This window comes from Drosophila gunungcola (assembly GCF_025200985.1).
Source record: "Drosophila gunungcola strain Sukarami chromosome X unlocalized genomic scaffold, Dgunungcola_SK_2 000021F, whole genome shotgun sequence".
In the NCBI taxonomy this organism is placed as follows: domain Eukaryota; kingdom Metazoa; phylum Arthropoda; class Insecta; order Diptera; family Drosophilidae; genus Drosophila; species Drosophila gunungcola.
The window spans coordinates 1,046,432-1,069,710 of NW_026453184.1; the positions used below are offsets into that span (position 1 = coordinate 1,046,432).

At 37.1% G+C, this 23,279-nt stretch overlaps 1 protein-coding gene across 1 annotated transcript in view; it reads left to right on the forward strand.

Annotated features, from left to right (window-relative positions):
* Positions 1 to 13,053: 13,053 nt before the first annotated feature.
* Positions 13,054 to 23,279, forward strand: part of LOC128260296 (LIM/homeobox protein Lhx1) — a 55,241-nt gene continuing 45,015 nt past the window's right edge. The window contains exon 1 of the mRNA XM_052993160.1: positions 13,054 to 13,884. Coding sequence (XP_052849120.1) covers positions 13,842 to 13,884 — 43 coding nt within the window. The 5' untranslated portion in view covers positions 13,054 to 13,841. The remainder of the gene's footprint in view (positions 13,885 to 23,279) is intronic.

The following is a 23,279-nucleotide window of genomic DNA, read 5'->3' on the forward strand; positions in this document are numbered from 1 at the left end:
GTTCAAGACAAGTAAATAAATAAATGAAGTGAGAAGGAGGGAGCACACACCAGAGCAATATCCATATGCTCAAGGAGATATATCCATGCATTCGACTTTATGCCCCGGAGCACAAAGTAAACACTTTTTGGAGTCTCCCTCACGCTTGCATCCTGGTTATTTAAATACCCCGCATTGGCAAGACAGGGTATATGGATTTACAGAGATTTTTCTACATTTATACTACTACTTTGAGAAATATTTCGTACAACATTTTTGCTTAATGAAGTCTAAATGATACGAGTATTTATATAATTTACATACATTTAAAAAATTCAGGAATTTCTTGGATTATGCAAATATTAACAAAAAATCGCATTATATGTACTTACGATTTTAGTTTATTAATACCATTGCAAATAATACAATTTAAGAAACTATTTTCTTTAAAATAATTAGCTTTAATTTATGACATATTGTTCTTTGGTTTGCTTGCCCTACTTCTTGTTGATTTTCAGATAATAATGATGCATCAGATTTACCAGAGATTTTACTTCAAAATTTGTGTGTTTTTACCCCTCTTTGGTTTTCATTTTTCCTCAGATTTTTCTTTGCCATTTTTTGTGTACTTTTCGGTGCTGTAGTTTTTAGCTGGGCTCCGTTTTTCTTTGGCAACTTTTCGTGGCCATAAACACGTACGCGTTGCCATCGCAGTTTCAGCTTTTCCACACTCGCACACACACCCAGGAATGTAGAAAAAAATCACATGGGAAGATCGTTTGTTGTTGTTGGTGGAAAAACTCAATTTAGCTTTTTGCAACCTTCACAGAAAAAAAATATGAAAAAAAAGAATAGAGAGTAGCTGCAGAAGAAAAGGGACAAATCCGGGAGAAAAGTGGAAGATGCAGGCGAACAAAAAAATGAATTCTTTTCTTCATTTTTTTTCGTTCTTTTGCAGCCATCTCGCTTTTATTCGTTTCATCTCACTCACTCCCCTTTATTCATGTCAAACGGGAAAAATCCACTAGCACACACTCAGACACACACAAACACACACACTCACACTGAATAACAACAACAATAGACCCCCCTGTCAACGTTTTCGCCCCCCTTTTTTCACCGCCCCTAACGCAAAATAAGAAAAAAATTTAGCAAAAATAGAGGGACAAAAAAAAAGGAAAACAAGAGCCTCCCAAAAACTGAGAGAATCTTTTGACTAGAAATGGACTGCATATCCTTCTCCTGCCACACCCCCCTCTTTTGCCGCCCCTGCGATTGGGTGTGTGTGTGTGTGTGTGCTTGTGTGTGTGTATGGTACGTGCCTCGCTTGCCGCTTATTAGAAATCAAATCCCATAAAAGCCACACTGAGCCACCAGAGCAAGAGGCGCCGGAAAAGCAGTTAGGCGGGGGGTTGTGGGTGGCAAAAATGAGGCTGCAAAATAGACAGAGAGCGGGCATTGGGCATTCGGAAAAATCAGGGAATGGTGGTGTATAGAAAAAGCACAGAGCATTAGATGATAACGTTTAATGGCACAGGAAAACGCAGCTTAAAATGTTCAACTACATTTAATTCAAAGTATATTAGTTATTTGTATAAGTTTTTTTGAATCCCTTAAAAAAATGTTAGTTTTAGTCATTTTTAAGGGAATTTGAAATATGTTTAGCTTCCGTTTAAAATATTTTAAAAATAAGTATTTATATATTCTTTATGAATTATCTTATATACTTGTCGTATACTTAATATCTCAATTTTATTAAATATTAAAATATAAAAATTTAAAAAATGTTTAAAGTTTTCTTTTTTATTCACTAGACAGTTTAAAGGTATCCCACATTTTTTCCGACTCTTTCCACAGTTCAGGGAGCTCAGAACACTGAAAACTCGCACTGGATGGCAATTTGGGAAGCTGGGGCCGCAGGCCACCAGAAAACAGAAATAGTTAGTCAGCCTGGTTATCTGTGGCTTTGTCAAACACACACGAACAGGTTCACATGCCTCTGTACGGCGGTGTACAGGATATATATTTATTTATACATAAATATATTCCTCTGACTTTGCGGTTGGTTTAACATTGTTTGCCATTTTACCTGAAAGGAAAAAAATGGCAGAAAAGATTTCGATTGTACGACGATGATGAGATGGGAAAACCTTTAGCTTGTTCTTATCAACGGATCAGATTTAAATTCGGAAAAGGAAAAGGAAAATACCTAAAATTAATTTGCCGTTATGTGTTAGTCGATAAATTAGTTGAATAAAAATTAAATAAATAAATCAAAATTATAGTCGTAAATGTTTTTGACATTATAAATGTTTGCTTAACAAAACCATATTGTATTAACAAATCACACATATTCAATTGAATCCAATTAAATAAAAATAAAAATGCCCGCTTAAAAAGAGTAATTTGAAAAGCTTGCCAAGTGAATCACAGAGGTAATTTAAATCTACAATCAATTCCAAAACATGTCATGAACTCTTTGCTTAAAGTGCTTATTTTGCGGTACCACAATTATAGTTTTTTTTTTAAGTATAAATGAATAACACATAGGTATTCATTTGATTAATTTATGAAATAAAATAATCACAAATTTATATATAATTTTGAATGATTTTTAAGCATTCAGATGTCAAATACGATTTATTCATACAATGTCAACTTATAGTTAAAACTAACAGCTAAGCGTAATGGTTGTATAAGGCTATTTAACTTGACTCTTTCGATATCCACAAGTAGCGCTTGCAAAATTTTCCATATCAAAAGTTGATTTTTTGATTTCGACTGCTTGTAAATCGGGAATATTATCGTTGCCATGACAAGGACATGGACATGGCCATGGACGGTGGGTTGGAAGTAAGGGGGGGAGTGGGCCACAATGCTGACACTGCACACAGTTGCCACTTAAAACCGAAACCGACACATCCGGGAGGCGTGGCATCCGAAAGGGGCGGTGGGCGGAGGTCTGTGGGCGTCGAAGAAGAAGAGCGACAGTGACGAGGACGAAGGGGACAAAAGCTGACAGACAATCCCCTCTGTTGGCCATCTACCACCCCCCGGAAAAACCACCTTACTGACCCCCATGAACCGCCTGGTTTCAGTGCTCCCACTCAAACACCTCCTCTTTTTGCACTCAAAAAAAATAAATAAAAGGTATTGCTTGAATTTAATTAAATGTTTCTCGCAGAATATATATAAATAGTTGTCTTAATAAAATTGTTTTCTAATTAATTTGACTACATCACAATTGTGGTTAAATTTTTTCTTGGTATGAAATTAATTAAACGCCTCTTATTTTATTTATGATCTCAATTTTACATAGTTAAAAAAAATATTTCATATTTCATTTCATTTTCTCAGTGCACCACCCCTTTTTTTCTGACCGTTTGTCCACCGGCCTTCGTTTGTGTCTGTGAATCACACAAATCCCCAAGTGCCCTCAGAAATGAAAGGGGTTGCGAGGGGGGGTTTCGGGAGGAGGGGTGCTCCAGGAGGGGCTGAATGGTCAAGGGGCGGCGGCTGGGGACGGAGTTTTTTTGGGGCGGGGTTTTGGGGGTTCTCTGTGCGACAGACGACAGTTGCCATTGCCTTTGGTCTACTTGATATTTTGTCATTTGTGTCACGTTCGCCATTCATGATGATTTCGTTCTCGTTCTCGTTCTCGTTTTGTTGGTATCCTTCTCCCTCTGTGTGGATTTCTCTGCACCCCCCCTCGAAATCCCCTTGGCCGCCAGCCCATTCATTCAAGTCCCCCCTTTTCCTGTGGCATTTTGTGCGCCATTTTGCCGTTTTTATTTATGGAATGCAGCTACTCTCTGTCGTAGTTGTTGGTCCCCCTTGCCACGCCCCTGCTCCCCGCTTGGGAATCCCCTCCGTCGACTGTCCCTGTGGTACGTGTGTTATCCTTCTGCGTTCATCCATTTCGAGCATTCCGCCTGCCACAATAATTCCCACGTACACTACGATTTTGCACTGAAAGAAAATGATAACATATTCTGAATAATTATTAGAATTATCCAAAAGAATTCCCATAGTAGCACATTTTAACATTAGCATTTGTACACAACATTTTAGTAATTAAAAATAGATAATTTTATAAATTGTGAAATCAAAGAAAATTTATATGATGCTTCTGTCGGAATAACTTATATTCATAGAACACAATATGTATTTAATTTTAATTAATTAATTTTAATATTTTGTAATGATTTATCCATTACATTAGTTTTAGCATATTTTGAGACATTCAATTTTATTGGCTTCAAGTTAACGGATGGATTTCTATATATTATTTGGTAAACTTTCAAAGAACCCCTAGGCAACAAATCGGTAGATAATATTTATAGATTATACAACAATATATGAGTAACATAAATGTTTTCGGTGCAGCTTCCAACTTCAATTTCCCACTGCAAGCCAAAAACTTTAGGCTCTCTCTGTCTTTCGCTCTATAAATGTATCCACTTTTAGCATTTTTCTCCGCCACCCTTGTTCCCACTTTCCCCCAATTCCTCTATCCACCTTTCTCCTTATTTTTTGTGTCAGTGCAGAGCATAAATTTCCAGCATTTTTCTTGTTGCCGCCTGTTTGGCAAAGAGAAAAGTAGGGACCAAGCCCAAAAATCGGTGGAGAGGGAAGGGCACAGGGATAAGCGCAGATAACGTCCGGCGATTTTCTATATCAAGAACAAGAGTGGTTCAAGAAGTTTCCCAAAATAAAATCTTTAAAAATGTATGTATAACTCAGCTGTTACTTCCTTATAAATATATAATTAAATAATACAAAAAATCTTGATAGTTCTGTCCGAAATTTAAAGTTGATATTTAAAACACTTGTTCAATAAAATGTATATTAAAGTTAACCATATTTTTCCATAATGTATGGAGATCTTTGTAGGTTTTCTAACTTTGTGAACCACCCACCTCCTTTGTGATTGCCATTCCATAGTTTGCTTTTCTATTTTTTTGGTTATTTGTGGTTGGGTCCCTCACTCGTTTACTTTTCCTTCTTTTTCTTTCCCCTTTGTTGGTTTCAGGTTTTGTGATAGTTAAGCCCAATTTTTTCCTGTTCTTGAGGGGGGAAATCCCCATATTCAACGATGCTCCGAGAACGTTGTCAAGTCTGCAAGGATTTGCATTTTATTTGCGCAACCGAAATTTATGAAACAACAGAAGGAGATGGTTTAATTTTACAGATGACTTCAAAATACCCTTTAAGCCAGTGACTCCTTTAAATTAAATAGAAAAATTATCAATTCAAAACAAATTTACATTACTTTTAATGCAATTCTGAATGCACAATTAAACGGCTTAAGTTTTTAGCCATTTGGGCAGTAACTTCATTATTATTACAAAAAATTTTAATTATTAGAATTAAATTGAACTGGGAGTATTGATAATATAGAAAGGACTCCGCCTTTTTAAAGGTTTTTATTTAACAGATTGATAGTTTTCGTTAACAAGTCAACATTTATGTGGCATTTTATTTTTCTTTTTCTTGGCCAAAGCAATTATCCTCGTCAAGACCATGACATAGCTGAAATTCAAATAAAACTGCAGAGCATTGAGAGACAAGTACTGTGCAGGACAGGTATTTGACAAAATATTTCAGTTATTTACATTCGGTTTTAGTTTCTTTTCGTCCAGTTTACGTTTTTCGGACACCTAACGGACGTCAACTTTTAGGCTAACAAGCAGACAAAACCAGAAAACATAAATCTTGGCCACATTTATGTGGCTGCAACACCTTCCACAATGCCCAGCCCATTATTCGACCCCCCCAAAAAATTCCGAAAGCAACTTTTTCTGGTCCTGGCTCCCCAGCGATGGCCGGCAAAAACCCAATGAAACTTTATGCATATTAAACTTTTTACATTATTTTTTGTAGCCATCGCCGAAAGTTGGAACAACCGAGAAACAACAACAGCGACAACAACCAATATGAAAGAAAATCCCCAAAAACCTGGAAAAAAATTTTAAAAAATAATAAAAGGTGGAAATAAAAAGAAATTATGTGAAATGGAGGGCGCTAAGCCACGAAATATTTTTTACTTTATTGTTTATTTTGTTGGTCAAAAGGTGAGAAGCTTAAAAGAGGGAGAAATTTAAACGAACAGAAGTCGACGCAAAATAAATGCAAAATTATGAAAATAGTAGCTCAACTTTTCGTGAACTAAGTGAAAGTTTTCTTATTTACATTATGTTAAAGAATATATTTAAGAATTATATTAAGGGTAAAAAAGTATAAAAATGTATGCTTTTTCTAATTTTTCTATGTCTTGCAAGTCTAGAGCTCAGAGATTCAGATTTTAAAGGTTTTAAAAGTTTGTAGCTTACTTATGAAATAATCTTTATGATTCTTACATCAAATATTGTAATATATTCTATATTGTATATGTGTTCGGAAATTATGTACAATTCTACAATGTAGACATAAAAAAAAGAAATTTTATGTATCATTTGAGTTTCCGTAGATTCTTTAACTTATCTTTTATTTTAAATCTAAACCAAACAATAAATTTAACCAAGATCAGATGAAAATAAACCGAAATGTATGAGTGTCCCAAGCCCTGTCCCTGTTACAAATTATTTATAACAAATCAAATTTTGTGCAGTCAGCCAGAGAAGTCCGCAAAAATTACTAGACACAAGACGAGTCACAAATCACACACAGATACACACTCACTCACACTCGTGTGTACAGTTTAAATTAACAAAGCAGCCAGCAGATGCAAAGATACAAAGATACACAAAAGATACTCGATGGGGAAGTGAGGTTTGGTTTTTGGGGCTGGGGCTGGGGCTGGAGTTTGGGTTGGGGGTATGTAAATGATTTGAAAGATGCGAAAGATACCGAGGACAACCAAAACTGCAATATGATATAATACAACAGACAGCACACTCGCACACACAAAAAATATCTCAAAATGGCAAGGGGAATGGATCTAAAACGAAGACAGGTCGAGTTTTTGGAAAATTCGTGGTTCCAGACCAGGAAAATTGTTACAGCAACCAAATAAATTGCAGTCGGAGGTCGGCAACAAAATAATAACGCAGAGAAATATTATATATTTTGTTTTGCAAACTGCAATAGGAAAAATACGTGTATGAAAAAGAAGTCCAACCAGAGCAATTTACAAAACTTAACCAAAAACCAAACGAAAACATCAGGTTTTAAGGGCGGGCAATAAAATAATAAAAGGGGATGGGAAATCAGTTCACATGCATGTCACAAAGAGCGAAGAGAAAAACTTGAAACTTGTCTGACATTACGTGAAGTTGACAACATGTCAAAAAACGAGAAAAGATATCCCCAAAAGAAGGGGGCGTGACAGGCAGAAGGGTTGGGGGTGGAAAAGTAGGAGGAACTTGGCAAGAACCAAGTGACAACATTCATGTTGCCAACGCAAACAAACAGCAAGTGGAAAAAATAAATAGCAAAATAGAAAACCCCGAAGAAAAGGGGTTTGCAAAGGGTGGAGAATCTTTTAAAAATAGGGGAGGCTACAAAAACAATGCCCTTTGCTAAATCAGAAACCACATAATATTTGAATAAAATACGAGGGGAAAATGCAAACGAAAAGAATCCTACAAAAAAAGCATGCTAAGATAAAGCGAAATATATGAATGGTGGAAAAATGTTCACCAACCTGGTACCATCTTACACCCACACACGGAGTTGGGAACACCCCCTAAAAACCCCATCGGAAAAACACCCAGAATAGCGGCAAGACAAATAAGAAAAGAAAATCAAAAACTTTATTCAACAATGCAACGGGGAAATGCTTTTATTTTTTTTAGTACGAAGGAAAGAGTATATAAAGTTTTGAGTTTTTATGACAATAAAAATTAGCTACAGCTTTTTTCTTTAAAAAAAATTAAAAAAAAAAAAACATTTAAAAAATTATTTACCAAAACCAAAAAGAAACAAAAATGTCTTCAACTTTTTTCTTTTCCCAGTTCTATATTGTAACATATATATTTAATTACTTGATTTATCATTTTACTAAATAAAGCAAATATTCCAATTAAATAACAAAAATGTCTTTAAGAAATTATTAAAACAAAATTATTAATTAGCTTAAGAAACATTTTTTTGGTATTTATTTTATTTTATTTCCTTTCGGTTGCATATACCCCACTTTTCTACCTTATTTTTTTCGAGGACCGACACTGCTGGCAAAAAGTATTTTCCGCAACAAACAAGCAAAAGTGACACCGAACAGCAGAGTTCGACTTTGTTTTTTTTTTATTTATTTGCTTTGGTATTTTTCATTTTGTTGTTTTTTTTGTCAGTGTTTTTTGTCACACACACACAAGCCCGCATGAAATGCATTAGGGCGTGGCACCCAGCGACCGCCCACATGGAATGGCGCTTTACTTTTAGCTTCAGCCTTCGCCTTTGGATTTGGTTTTAGGTTTTATACATTTTAAATCATTTTTTTGCACTGCAATTTTTCTTTGTTCTTTGTTGGTGACTTGCGTAAAATGTGGGTGTGAGCAGATTGAGGTGGTTTCGAACGCGCGTGCAATGCGATTGACCTCTTTATTTTGCCTTAAAAAGATGCACTATACAAAATTAAAGAATACTCAAATATTACAAACGTATTAATTGTTTACAAATAAAAAAATCAAAATAAAACGAATTTTTAAAAAAAAAATGTTTAGTTGACACTTATGTATTAATGGATTACAAAATAATATTATCACTGTTTAAAACATTAAAATAATTAACACTTTTTAAAAACGAAACACCAATGTAGCTTAATGATTTAACCAACTTTGAATTTTCTTGTTAATGCATTAAAATTTCAACTTTTAAAAGCGTATTTACATTTTTTTTAAGACTACGTACTAATCTATACATATTTACATAAATTAATACCAGTATTATTATATATTTATATGTTAATTTTTCTATGATTCGATATTTAGATTTCCATATTTTTTCGCTCCTATTTTCATGTCCTCTCATTCCTTGCGAATCCTCTTCCCTTTCGTGACATGACGACGTCCGTTTGGTGTTTGTTCAGTTTGTTCGTGACTGGTCGCATTTAGAGGGCAGAATGGGAGGGCCAAGTGGGCGGTGGGCGTGGCGGGGCAACCACTTGACTCCCAAAAATCGGGGGCCGTATCCTATGATGTTTTCAGCCAGCTTGGGGTTTCCATTTTAGCAGTCAAGAGCTTAGCAAGTTTTTACAAATCAAAATACGATTTTAAGCAACATTTAAATACATAAAAAAAAACGTTATATTTTCTGTAGAATCGTCCTCAATGGTCTCAATCGAGTGGCATTCACAGCTAAACATTTTTTTAAAATTTTTTGTCAATTTTCGTTCAGAATCAATCATGTTGTAACCCCAATAAAATTGCAAAAGTTGGTCGAAAAATTAATTTTATTTGTAACTAATTTGCTTTGCTTTCAAGGCTGTTCAATTTAAGCTAGTAAGAGCAATTTTTTTCCAATTTTGGTTTAAGCCACTATTTATTGAACCATAGCTGTAGGCACCCCACCCCTAAATATACTGCCTGCCAAAAGTTTATGGCGCGTCGCGAAGTTAGTCGCGCTTTTCTTGCTTTTCTTGATATTCTTGATTTTCTTGCTTTTATTGTTGATTTTGTTGTGGCCATCGACCTGCCACCCCCACTACCGCCCCATCCTGGTGGGCGGTGCTGTAGCTGCTGGGTGGGCGTGGCAGTTGCTGCGCCTTATCACGGCCTGGCCAACATTTTCTTACCGCTACTTGTTTGTTTTCGGTCGAGCTGTCGGATTTTTTGCATTGCCCTTACTTAAAGTCCTTAGGTTATGATTTTTACATGAGCAGATTTTACAAAAATTTGTTAAGCAGACACTAATCGACTTTTTTATAAATAAGTTTGCAAATATTTGAATATTTGGCAGCTTATAATTTGTTTATGTCAATACAGAACATAATTATTTGTTGTATTTTTTAGCGCATTTATTACAAACGTTGGCTAAGATAGGGTATTTAAAACACTTTGCTTTTAAAAATGTGGCGTTCCTCCTTGTTTTTAGTTGCTACTGCTATTTTTGATAACTGACATTTGTTGGAAAGGGCGGAAGGAGGTGGAAGGAGACGAGGAGAGGACGAGGAGCTGGGGAAACGGAGTGGAAAGAGGAACCGGAGCAGTTACAGAAGCCAAAGGTAAAGGTAAAGTAAAGCCAAAGGTAACGAGCGCTGCTGGATGAGATGACAGATTAGGGATCACAATGTGCTGTGGGTGGATCCCCAGCTTGCCTTTTATTCTGTATTCCATATTCCCATATTGCCTTCTCTTTTCCCTGTGCTGTTGGGTCTTTAAGTATGAACAACTTGTTGCTTGAAAAAATGGATAACTTAATTTGTTATTTTTGGACGCAATTAAGTTTTTAGTGTGAACTTTGATGAACATTTAATTAATTATTGCAAATTTGAAACATGTTTTTGTTTAAAAAGCGAAAAATTTGATGTATCAATGGAATCATTTTTAGCACACTGCAAATTAATTAAAATAAAAATAATACCAGTGGCATATGAACAAAATCCATCCCCCCTCCAAAAAAATGTATTTTCTTCTAGATTGCAAAAAATGAAAAAGCGTTTTATGTCCTTCTTTTCCATCTCGCTCGCTCCTGTTCCTTTTGGGGCATCGTAGTTTTCAAGGCCGTCAAAGATCAACCGATTTCGATAACTTTTCGATAGCACAGAACACACACAGTGAAAAGTCACACGCACACACACAAACAAAAAGCAAGCACTTCACAGCTTAACACCCTAATGTGCAATACTTTGACTCCCCCACACACAACAACGGTAGACTTTAACCCACCACAGCCCCCCCTATTTTATTTCGAACATCTTCTTCTTCCTCTTATCGAAGTGCGAGTGGGAGGGAAAACAAGAAGGAGAGATTGAGAGGGCGCCACCCACTAACGCCACCTCCCCCTCTTATGTGTAGCGCTCTCTCATTTACTCTCCCTGTTTAATGTTACTTCGGCTGATTTTTTTCTTGTTATTTTTTTTGTTCATATATTTATTTTGTTTTTGTTGTGCTCGATCTTTAACTTATTTGCATTTAACTTTTTTTGTTTTCTGTTTTGTTATAGAAGTGCATAGTACTTTGTTTAAGTTTTTAAGCAATTTGCTCATTTTCTTTACTTTTTTTTTGGTTTTTAGCCCATTTTTGATTTTAATAATAATAAACAAAATTAATTTTGTATGATATATAAATACTTTAATAATATGAAAATGCACAGCTGGTAAATTAAAAAGATGTGCGTGTATTTAAATTGAAATAATGTTTATATTATAATATGGAGTTGTCCTTGTTCTTTATAAATTTTAGCATAAATTTTTTTTCTTATAGTTATTAAATAAATTATTTTCTTCTTTTACAAATACATTAATAAGATAAAATGTACATTAAATACTTTTGGTATAGTTAACATTATTTACATAATAAATTTAAAAAATATTATTTTATTAAAAATTAAAAAAAATGTTCTGTACATTTTTAGTTTTATTTATTTTCCCAACACTTTTTTCTTTACAGCTATTTTTCTTTATTTTTTTTGCTGTCTCCAATGCGTTAAAACGACAAAGGGGCGTCCCTCTTCCTCTCTTCCAACACCACCCACCACTAGTGCTCTCCCTTTCGCACTGCTAACGACAAGTGACAAACACAAGTAAAAGAAGAAGAAGCAGCCAAACAAAATCAACAAAAAGAAAGGAGAGGAGAAAGGAGAGGAAAGAAAAAAAGTTTTTGCGACCAACAGTTGACAGTCGAAAAGCATTTGACATTTTACCTTGGCACGCACACAAACACGGTCCAAGTGCGAAAGGGACAAAACGCGGGCAAATGTCACTTTGAAAAATGCCATTGGCCCGGCCAGCGAGTGGGAGTGAGAGGGAGCGACGCGTCGGAGAGCGAGCGAGCGAGAGAGCGCCATTTTGCGCATCTCTCAATGAAAGAAAAAAAAACCAGTTGCTTAGCAACGCCCCCTCTAACCGCAAAAAGGAGAGAGCGGGAGAGGAAGGAGTGGAGGGAGAGAGCAGTAAAAACAACAACAATGCAAAAAAAAAGGCATCAACCATTTAGGAAGGATCAAAAATTAAGATTTAAAAAGTCATAAATTTAAATATTAATTTTTTTTTTCCAAAAAGAAATATATACTTATTAAAATAAGTTGTGCTTGAAAAGTTTTGACTCAATTAAAATTAATTTAATTTAAAAAGTTTTTAAAAAAAAATTAAAAATTTTTAAAGATTTTAAAAATTCGTAGCCAAATTACAACTATTATAGAAACACATTTTGAAAACAATATTTTTATAAATTCTCCATACCTAGTCTAGATTCTGTAATGCTGAAACCACTTATTGAATTTATATCTTCAATGTTAAAGTAACATATATGATTAAATCAGTTGTTTTTTTCGATATTATAAAAATTTATATAAAAATTGTTGAAGATTGTTATTACTTACTTTTAATTTATTTATTTTTTTTTGTAGAATTTAATGAATTACATTTCTTTTATGCACAATGTAAAATAAAATTATAAATACAAGATTAGTCTTGCATTATTGAATTTAATTTTTTTATTAATTTTTTTTCGTAAAAGATGTTTTGAACGTAATTTAAAAATAGTATATATTAATATCATCTTTTACATTTTAACTTTTATTGCTGTTTTTGTTTTACAAACTAATTTTTTAAATATTTTTTTATGCTTTTTTATTTTTAAGATTTTTAAATAGAGTTATTTTGTACACCAAAGGAGTGGGAGAGCACAAGAGAGCTCTCTCTTCAGCGACTCCATTGCAGCGCCGCCAGCAGCGCAGTCGGCATCGCAGCAGCCCCAGAGCGACACTCGCTGCATCTCGCTCGAACGCAGGCCGCTCAAACGAGACCTACTCACGCCGTTTGGTTGCGTGCGAGCAAGCGGTGCCCCTGCGGACATCTCGCTCGCTCGCCCGGCGCCCCATTCGTCGTCGCTTCGGCTCGGCGCTCGCGTGTGTGCGTGTCCGCTCGGCTGCCAGTGTATCGGTAATCGGGCCGTCTGCTTTGCCGTCGCGCTTGCCGTTTTCCGTTTTCAGTTTTTGTTTGACGTTCGCGTAAAGCGCCCGGCTCGAAACGCAAACGCAAGACGCACGCCCGAGAAACGCTCGAAACTGAAGAACGCATACGTTTACCGTTACCGTTGGTCAGCTGTTTCCGTTCCGCCGCGAAACCGAAAACCGAGATTTTTGCGTTGTTCAATTTTTTTTTTGCAAGTGAGAGAGTCTTGAACAACAAGGAATAAGCATTCGAAATATATCTACAAGCATAACAAAACCAAGATATCGCAAAAGCGGAGAAGAAAAGTGCATAGTGAAAAAAGGAAAAATACATACAACTAAATACTGGAATACTGGAAGAAAAAAAAACAAACAAAAATATTCAAGGAGGATCGCAATTTCGCGCTTTGTTTTTGTTTTGCCAAAATTGCCGCCGGCTCACACGTGCTATCCCCCTCTCGCTCGCACCTGCCCCCAGTCCTTATGTGCGTTAACCGTTAAGTGTGTAGCTGGGGTTCAACCCGCTCCTCTCTCTCTATCTCACTCCCACACGCAAACGCACACTAGGGCTCGTACACAGAAAAGCGCACACACGAGACTTAACCCACTGTTGCCCCCCAAAAACCAACCGCTTTAACCCTCCCCCCCCGAAAACCAACCCAACTCCATTCCCCGGCATCAAGATATTCGACAACAAAATTCTCACCGAGGCCTCAAAAGCGCCCCTGAGGGCCGTCGCACTGGCGTCATTTCTGGGCGACGGGTTCGCCGCCCTCGGTAGCCGCGCCCCCCCGCCCAAGGACCATCTGATGGCGTTCGGGGCGGTCCTACACACCAGCCAGCACAATATCGGTAAGTGATCGCCAGTGGGCTAAGCGTTTGAGGGTTAAGGCTCCTCCGGAAAGGATCCAATTGAAAGAATCGCTACATTAGATCTAGGGTCATTAAATTGTTATTTTTTATAAGGAAGTCGATATTTTGTGACCTACCAGAATTTTGTATTCTTCAATAGTATATTGAAAGAGGAGTAAATTAAAGTTACAAAAACATCAAGAAATAAATACATTTTTCAAAAAAATATCTGATGAAAGAGCTCTTCAAAATAGATAAAAAGAAACTCTTACTAACTAAACATCTAAAGAAATTATAATAAGGATCTTCTCTCTAAAATTTATATAATGGAAAACTTAATGGATTAAAAAGGTGGAATGCGAAAAAATTTGATGCTCGCTTAAAAGAGTTTTATCTCGCTGAAGTGAAGTCATAGGAAAAGGAACAATCTGGAAAATGCACTCATTTAAAGGATTAATAACCTGATAATCTGTCAAACATAAACTTATTTATAAAAAAAAAAATCGACTAGTAATTTTATAAAAATGGAATGCCGACGGGCTTTGTGCTTAGATTTTAATGCTCATGTTCATGTTCATGTTGGGAGTGATGTGGTCAAGAGTCTTCGGATAGAAGTCAAGCCCTTTAAGGATATGGGAAATGCGATCTGTAAATGTTGGGTTAACGACAACGGCGGCCCACAATGGGTTAAGGAGGTTTTATAATGGCGACGGCTGGGAAGGAAAAAGTTTTTGCACTTTTGAACTTGTTTGCCTTTTTTTAGGGATCGCCGGCGGGGGGAGGGGTCTAAGGCTCCGACACCCTCCGCCTTCCCCCTGCCCATCCCCCCTTATGGCGTAACCCCTAGGCCATCCGCCGTCTCTTTTCCGCTTACCCATTTTGAATGCTTTTGAAGTTCTTGTTCCTCTGTTTTTGTTTCGGTTTTGTTTTTCCTCCTGTTGTTTTCCCGTTCGTTTTTGGACGGAAAAACTTTTGCGCAGTTGTCAAAGTTTTTAGCTTCTTCTTCTGCCGTTCTTCCACTTCCCCATCTTGTTTTCGGCTTTTGTTTTATTTCATTTGCTCTACTGTCAAATTTTCACTTTTGCTGACTGTTTAATGTCAGAATACAAAAAAAAAAATTATAAAGGTGAAAAAGAGGTAAAATTAAGGCTTGATAGGCAATATACAGTTGTTCTTCACTTTGTTAAATATTATTCAAGTTAATAATTAAACACTCCAATTTTTTTTGTTTTATTATTCGAATTTTTGAGATTTATAATTCCTTGAGCTTAATTCCAGATTGTCTTGATTTTTAGATTTGCAGAATTCAAAACATACGTACAACAATCTTTAGCTTAGTTGATTACATCATCGAACAAAACTGTTTAAACTATTTAAAAGTATTCTTGGTCTTGTGTTAAGAATCGGTGACACTTACAATTTCTTTCATTGATACTGTTTCAAAATATATTCATAAAGATTTTTGCAAACTTAATTTTCTGTTTAGCTTAATAATTTGAACTAGAGAAGTTCGACTGTAATTGCATTTAAAATCTAAAATTTCTGCAGTAAACTTGTTGACATTGGCACATGAAGCGGCAGACACCTTCCTCCCTCATAAATTGGCTACAGAACTCTTTAAGGTTTTAAGAGGAGAAGTGTTTGGGGTTCGGGGGCGGCTCAAGTCAAAAGCTGTCGACATTTGACTGGAAAATGGATGTTCAGGAAGCCGTAGACCTGTACAGTGGGGCTCTTTACAACGGCAGACTGATGCCAAGTCGAGTCATAAAGCTGCCAAGCTTTCTTCTTCCTGCTTCTACTGTTTCTCGGTTGCTTTTTTTCGTTTTTGTCTTACCCATTAGTTAATGACGGTAGTAGCGATGAACATTAGTAGTTATTTACATTTTCTAACTCAAAGTTGGGTATGCAACAATGTCAAATATTTACTTAATAGTTCCTTTAATTTTTGTCTTATCTTTTCTATTTTGTGAAATATATTTAGATAAACTTTTCAATTTATAGGAAACTTATTTTAATTTTAGCATTATTCCGTTACTTATTTTTCTTTAAGTTAAAAGTTAAACTATTTTGGTTTTTGTTAAATGTTAAACTTGTTACATGCATATTGTATTTGTCGAGTCATTTTCAAATTTAAAAATCGGGATGGCATTAGAACTTATAAAAAATGAAATAGTTTTATGTTTTCTTTTGCGAAAATCATTTGCGTAGATTGTACATAAACAACAATTTGTCTATGAATTTCTCTTTCAATAATAAGACTGTAAAAAATGTTTGCCTTAGCAATCTTGAAAATTATTCCAAGATTTCATTATAATTAATTTACTTTTAAGAATCAAATTTATTCTTCGATTTTTTAAAGAATTAATTAGAATAATTATTAGAACCCCATACAAGATATTATTTTTGTGAGTTGCATGGTAGTTTTTGATATAAAGCTATTGGATATTATCCCTAAAAGATGGCTTTGTTTTAGAAATCGCATAATTTATAAATCTTACCCATATTGCTAGGGTAGCCCCAAGTTGCTTCACTCACAATTATCCTCAGCCATTTCTTCGGTCGACTGCTCATTTTTCTCCGCATATATCTTGGTGGCTGCATCTTTTCAATTTTTATGTTGCTGCTAGCGAACACGGCAGCAACATCAACGGCAGCAGCAACAAAAGCTCAGACCGGCAACGCCTTCGACAAAAGTTTGCGCTGCTGTTCATCAACATTTATGACTGGCCACAAAGGAAGATCATTACGATCCCGAAGATTACGATGGGGATCGTGGGGTCGGTGCAACAATATTTCCGTGGAAGCTTTTGTCCGCGCCTCCAAGGAAATGTGATTTTTCTAGCCATTTCTTGGCCTCTTCTGCTGTCGGCAGTTTACGACAAGACCTCAACTCGGACTTCAACTGCAGCTTCAACTTGTCCATCAACGGCTCTATGGGTCCTTTCGTTGATTTATGGAGCAAAAGCAAGAAAGCAAGAAGCAAGAAGCGTAGACACGGCAGCTGCTGCCGCATTTAGCAAGCCTTTGAGGGCAGTGAGGGGTTAAGGTCTAGTTCTAGGGCGTGGCGCGGCCCATAAATTGCCATGCATAATGAGGCGTTGAGTCCCTCTCTTCTTGTCAATATATTGTACGATTTTCACTGCCTTCTCCGGTGGTCGGGCGCAAAACTATCGGCCCAAACAAAGAAAGAGATCTCGAAACCCGTTTCTCGATCACCGCCACTTTCAAATTAAAAGTCATTACAATAAAGTCGCTCGATCCAAGTCCCAGATTGGCGGAAGCCAGACAAAAGCCTAATCAAAAGAAATCGAAACACTTTAGAACTTGGCCAAATGGCATTCCCAAATTTAGCTAATAAATCGGAAATTTTCAAAGAATAAAAAGCTTAGTTCCCAAAGATGAAAAACGGAATTTTCTTGTGCACTTGTATTATTTTGATATCAATTTTTAACAGAACGTCTTAAAATTTCGGTTAACAAATAAATCAAAGACTTTTCACAAATTTTTACATATGTGAGTGTAAAAAATAAGGTTAAAGTGCATTGAAATTTGTTAAAAAAAAAATTGGTAAACATTTTCGAGGGATTGCAAACCTTTTATTTGAATATGGATAACACGGAATCCTTTGCCATAGTCGGCTTCTCCCCCTCTCGCTCTTTTCCTGCGCCTGTCCCTGTCTCCGTCTCTGTCTGATGGCTGTCGCCATCTCTGTCGCTGTCCCTGTCCCTGTCCCTGTCTGCTGTTCTGTCCGTGTCTTCTGTCCCGTGCTATGAAAGTTATGAGGGGCCCCCCAACTGTTGGGAACTTTTCAATTTCTGCAATCCAGGGCTTGGCCCGAACCAGAAAACAGAAACTGAAACTTGGCTGAGGGTAAGGCAACGTCGTCGCCTGTCCCCTTTTGCTGGTGGTGGTGCTGCCCCCTCCCAGCGCCACCCCTGCCCAATTCCCCTGCACTCCACCACCCCACACATTTTGCAGCGCTTTTGGGTCGAAAACTGAAATAGTAATTCACATTCATGGACTCTGTGCTGTGTGTCTGGGCCATGGTTTTCTGGGCTTTCTGGTTCTGCCTTCGGACTCGGACTCGAACTCGGACTCGCTTCACTTTCCCCCCTTTTGTTTCTGCCGTTTTTTATGGATTTCTTGGGCCATTTTACGATTATTTTAGAGCTGTCAATAGTCCGGCAACGTGTGAGATAATTTATATGCCATAAATTTCATTTGGCAAACTTCTGCGGCCACCTCCTTCGCCTGCCGCCCGCCGTCCCTTTTCCTTTTCCCCTTTTCCCAACAATTTTTTATTTTTTTTTATTTTTTTGCTTTCTTAATTTTTTCTAGCATTTTTCTGCTGTTGTTTCGGTGGCTTATCGCCTTCTTGGGGCTTTGATTTACAGCCCGGCACTCAACAGGTTAAGCCGCCTAACCCTAAAAGCCTCTTTCTCTTTCTAATTATAATTTACTATTACACCAAAATTCTTGCCGGAGTTTTGCGTTTCGTACTCCTCGAGAGCCAAAAACAAGAAGAAAACGGTAGCCAAAGCCTCGGGGATTGATTTATAACCGAGAGATTGCGAAAAGCCCAGCGCAAATGGAGGAGAAGATGATGGAGCAGCCGAGATGATGCGAAGCAGCAGCCGTGGAAAAATAAAATTGAGCAGCGGGAGTACACGGAAATAAATAATAGACCATTCCATGACTAAATGACCTTTTTTTTTACCAAAGTAACTACAGTAATTTACGAAATATATATATATATTATAAGGTTAATATATTTTGGGTCTACTTAAGAATTTGTGAAATTCAAAAGTTTGAGAAAATGCATAGATAGTTAGCTATAAAAGAAAAGAAATAGATGTTCTTTTTAAAATTAAATAATTTTTAAGGTATAAGTAACAATTCTTTTTTAATCGATATCAAACACTTAATATATTTATGCTTTTTATAATTAAAGTTTTACAAAGCGCTACTTTGGAAATGTAAAAATAATTTCAATTTGTACATCGTATTAAACTATTAATTTTTTTAATGCCAAAAAACTTTAGATCTCTTGGCCGCTAAAATTGATTTTAAGCCAATAAATAAAATAAGAAATAATATGATTAACTATTATGGCTGCATTTAAATGTTTTTCATACATTTTTGTCAAGTGCACCTGAAGTTGTGGCTGTTTTTGCTGAGTTAGCAATTGAGCCACTTGCTGCTCTCACGCAGTTTTGGGCCAGAGGGGATGGGAATGGGTATGGGGATGGGGGCAGTCACATAAAAGGGGGCGTGGCCGGCGGAGGAGGCGTAGAGGCAGCCAGAGGTGGAGTAGTGCTGATGCTGACCTTTAACCCGCGACCCAGAGTCACAGGCTGAACCCGCGAGCAGAAACAGAAAGAGACTGTCTCAGGTCGAGTTTGTTCGATCGTTCGTTCGTTCAGTGTTCGTTCGGCTGGAACCAAAGAAAAACGATCGCGGAGCAGATGACCGCAGCGAACGTTGATTCGTTCCAAGTGCTCCAGCAGCAAAAGAGCAAAAGCGGCAAAGAGGTTACAGCAGCAGCCTCCGCACAGCAGACAAACATTTCAAAGACGGTTTCCTGACTATGGGATTTTTTTTTTAAATTTAAACTACCCTTTTAGCCAGAAATAAAATCTCAAACTGTAATCAAACTGTATCAATTTTTTAAATACTTTTTTGGCCGTCGAAGAATGTATTAAGTAGTTTTTGTGCACCTACAAATTATTAGCTTACTATAAAGAACAAATTGTATATATAAATTTTGTGAAATAAAACAATGTTTTCTTAATTGTTTTCTAGACAGCTATTGCGTTTATTAAATAGATTTTGTGCACCTAGAGTCTAAAAGCTGTCATAATAATTTACTTGTTTCAACACAAGTATTTATTTAAGGGCGATTAAAAACTACTGTATATGTTGTGATTGGGTTTTCGTGTGCAAAGATATTTCTGACTTGGGCCCACTTTTCTTTTGTTGGTTGACGGTATTTTCGTGCGTGGGTGTGCATGCGCTGTGTCCCCATATCATCAATAATCGAAGGGAAAATGTAAAGGAAAAGATCGGCATAATGATCCGTGTAATGCTGCTGCTTCTTCTGAATCTGCCCATCTCTTTCACTATCCCTATGGACCTCTCTTTCAACGCGCTGTGTCTCCAACTTCTCCACTCATCATCATTATAATCATCATCATCGCCATCGCCTCGCATCAATTTGTTATGCATTTTTATTGTTCGTTTATTAATTTGATTATACGGCTGCATTGTAAAGCCCTCTGCCGCTGCCTCTGTCGCTGACTCTGCCTCAGTCGACGTCAACGTAGACGTCGCGGGCGCCAAGAAATTAACGCAGCTCTTACTTTTTATTGCTCGTATGCAAATTAATTAATCAAAATCCGACGCTCCGCACACACTTGCCAGTCTCTTCTTTATGGCCTTTGTTGGTCTCCTTTTGGCCCCTTAATTTTCTCTTATTTCTCAGATCGTTTTCTCGACTTGTTGTTGTTATTTTGTTATTTCTGTTGTGGCCGGTGTTTGGCAAATCATTTGCGGCAAACATCAAAACGCAGCAGGAGCGGCTAAGTCTTATCAATGGGGCCCCAAACGAACCGCGCAGCTCGGTCCAACCGGAACCAATCGAAACGGTTACGAGTCGAAGCGGTAAAATATCGACGGAAGGTCGGGGAATATTTTTTGAGTTTATTTTATGATTTTAAAAAGTGCTTCCATTTGGAATTTGAGTTTTGGTGTTGGCAAGAGATCAGCTTGAAAATGCAAACTTTAACTGGAGCGATAATACAATACTATGTATATTTGCAATAAATTAAATTCATTTTTAATAAATGTATAACTGTATACTTAATGCTTGAACGGCATTAATTTCAACACAAGTATTTATTTAAGGGCGATTAAAACGTTTAAGTTAAATTACAAGCGAATTCAAGAACTGTATTTTTCGTATAAATAAATATTTTATTTTATACTTTAAGAAAAATATATATTTAAACAAACTTATCTTTGACGGATTATTTATAATTTTCAGCTGCTCTTATTAATTTAAGAAAAGCTTTTTTAAAGCTGTAGACAATTGTGGCTAATTCTTTTACATTTACCGAAAAGAACAAATTTTTAATAGGCTTATATACAAAATGCTTTAACAAGCTGAATGCACACCGTCATTAAATGTTGTCCCAGTGGCTTTTAAGCTCTCGAAAATTAAATCGCTTAACATATAAAACGGCACTTGCCCGAAAATCGAAACCGGGCTAAAGAGGAAAAACTGAAAAATGTGCACCCACCTCCGATGGGTTGCTTTTTCTTATCGCTGGCACAGACGTCCCCCCAGTCGTTCTTTCAGTTTTTCACTGGCACGTTCACCCCTGTCGCCTGTCCTTCGTCCTGCGTCCTTCACCGCACAGGACCAATCCCCGCCCCTTTTCGGGTGCGTGTCCTCAGCTGCTCCTGATGCTGGTCCACTGATAAGCCTTGTCAAAAGTTGACTTCCACCAAAGGGGGATGATAATGCTGCAAAAACGGGGAACTGTGGGCTCTACGTGCACTCGCATTCAAGGTTAAACTGAGGAAAGATTGCGATAAAACGATAAAAGAATTTCATGTTTATGTTTCGGCGGCGCGAAGAGCTGGGGAGGGCATAAATTTTGAGCTTATCGCTTGGCAGCTTCAGATAAACTTCCCACCCGAATGGTAACCGCAAAATTCTGCCCACCCCCGATTTTCCATACAGAAGTATATAAATTTATCGATAGTCAAATCAATGAATGTGATATTTGATACTTTGGAAGAGGAGTCTTAAAAACTCGTGCCCAGATCATAAACTGGATTGGCATTTCATATTTAAGTGAACTACAAATTGTTGGATATAAAAAGTACTTGTCGATATATAAATCGATTAGAGCGATACAATTTATTTCTGTTAGAAAATATCGCTGACACAAGGAATCTACAAAATACATCCTTAAATGATTTATACTTTCGTCACCTAATTCATAAAATGTCTTTTTAATTAACTACTTCACAGTATTGTTATTATTTCAAATATAGTTTTCTTAATACTTATCGATAAGTCTGTAATCAAACTTTGTACTTATTACTTACTTTTGAAAACTCAATCGTTTAATAATCGTGTTTGCTTGCATGTTAGTTAATTACACGCTTCTTAAAGCAGCATAATTTAATTTTCAGCTGCTTTAATTTGTAAAAAGTCTTAACCAGCTATAACAATATCTCATCGATGTATTGATAGGACTTTCGGCTGCCTTAATGTGGTTTTGTTCCAAACTGTTATTGCTACCGAGTCGGTGCCAAGATTGTTTATTATTAATTGCATTTTGGGCTGGCAAATGCGAATGCAAATGCACTCGCACTGCAAAGCGCTCAACGCAGTGCACAAAGCGCAATAAATTCTGCAAAATTAATGCGCAAAACCAATTAAAGGACAATTTGTGCAATGTGGCAAGCAGCTATGGCCGAATGTCCTTGCTGCTGCTGATCATTATAATATGCATAATATTATGCTTGTCTTGGCCCACAAAATGGGACTGGCTAAAAAGTTGCCAACTTTGGCCAGGCTTCGAGCTAAATTTTGCCAATCAAAGCAGAAATTTTCCAGCAATCTCGGGGTCGAGAACATTTGTTGGTGGTGTTGGGGGGGGAATGGCTGCAAAATTGCATACGCTTTATTTGGCACAAAACTTTAAACCTTTAATCGCATTAAGCGAGTCGACTAAAGTCAGTCGGGGAAATAAAGGGACAGGGCCGAAAGGAAAATATAGATAGATGCTCGCGCTCGCTTCCAATAAAGACACATTTATGAGCCACGCCCGTATTAAATATTGAAAAATGCAAATTTACAAATACATCAATTTTCAATGAGTCGCCAACACCAAAAGCATTTAAAATCATTCAATGGCCAGCAGCAGCGCAAAAAACAAAGGCCGCCCAGCAGGGTTTTGGGTGGTATTTTGAGGCTTTTGGGTGGCGTTTGGGGCAGCTTTTTGGTGGTTCGAGGGCGGGAAATGCCACATCAAATGAGCCCCACCAGGTAACCGCTGAACTTAGCAGGTGGAGCGGTGGAGAGTGTCGCAATATTAACAAAATAAACAGAGAGCAAAGCCCCGAACAGCAACCGAACGAAAATCCCCCAACAGCAGACCGCAATGTGATGCACTTCACGTCCTTGCGGCCAGGACCTCAGCGGCAGGATAGCATGATGGCAGGATGGGTGGTGAAATGGTGAAATGACAGAATTTGGGGGCAGGTGGGCCGGTGGTTATAGGGACTGGTCTTTAAACAAAAATTAATTTCAGCCGGACGGAGAAAAATGTAGTAACAAAAGGTTTTAAGCACATTATGTACTTTGTATTGCTTTGCATTAA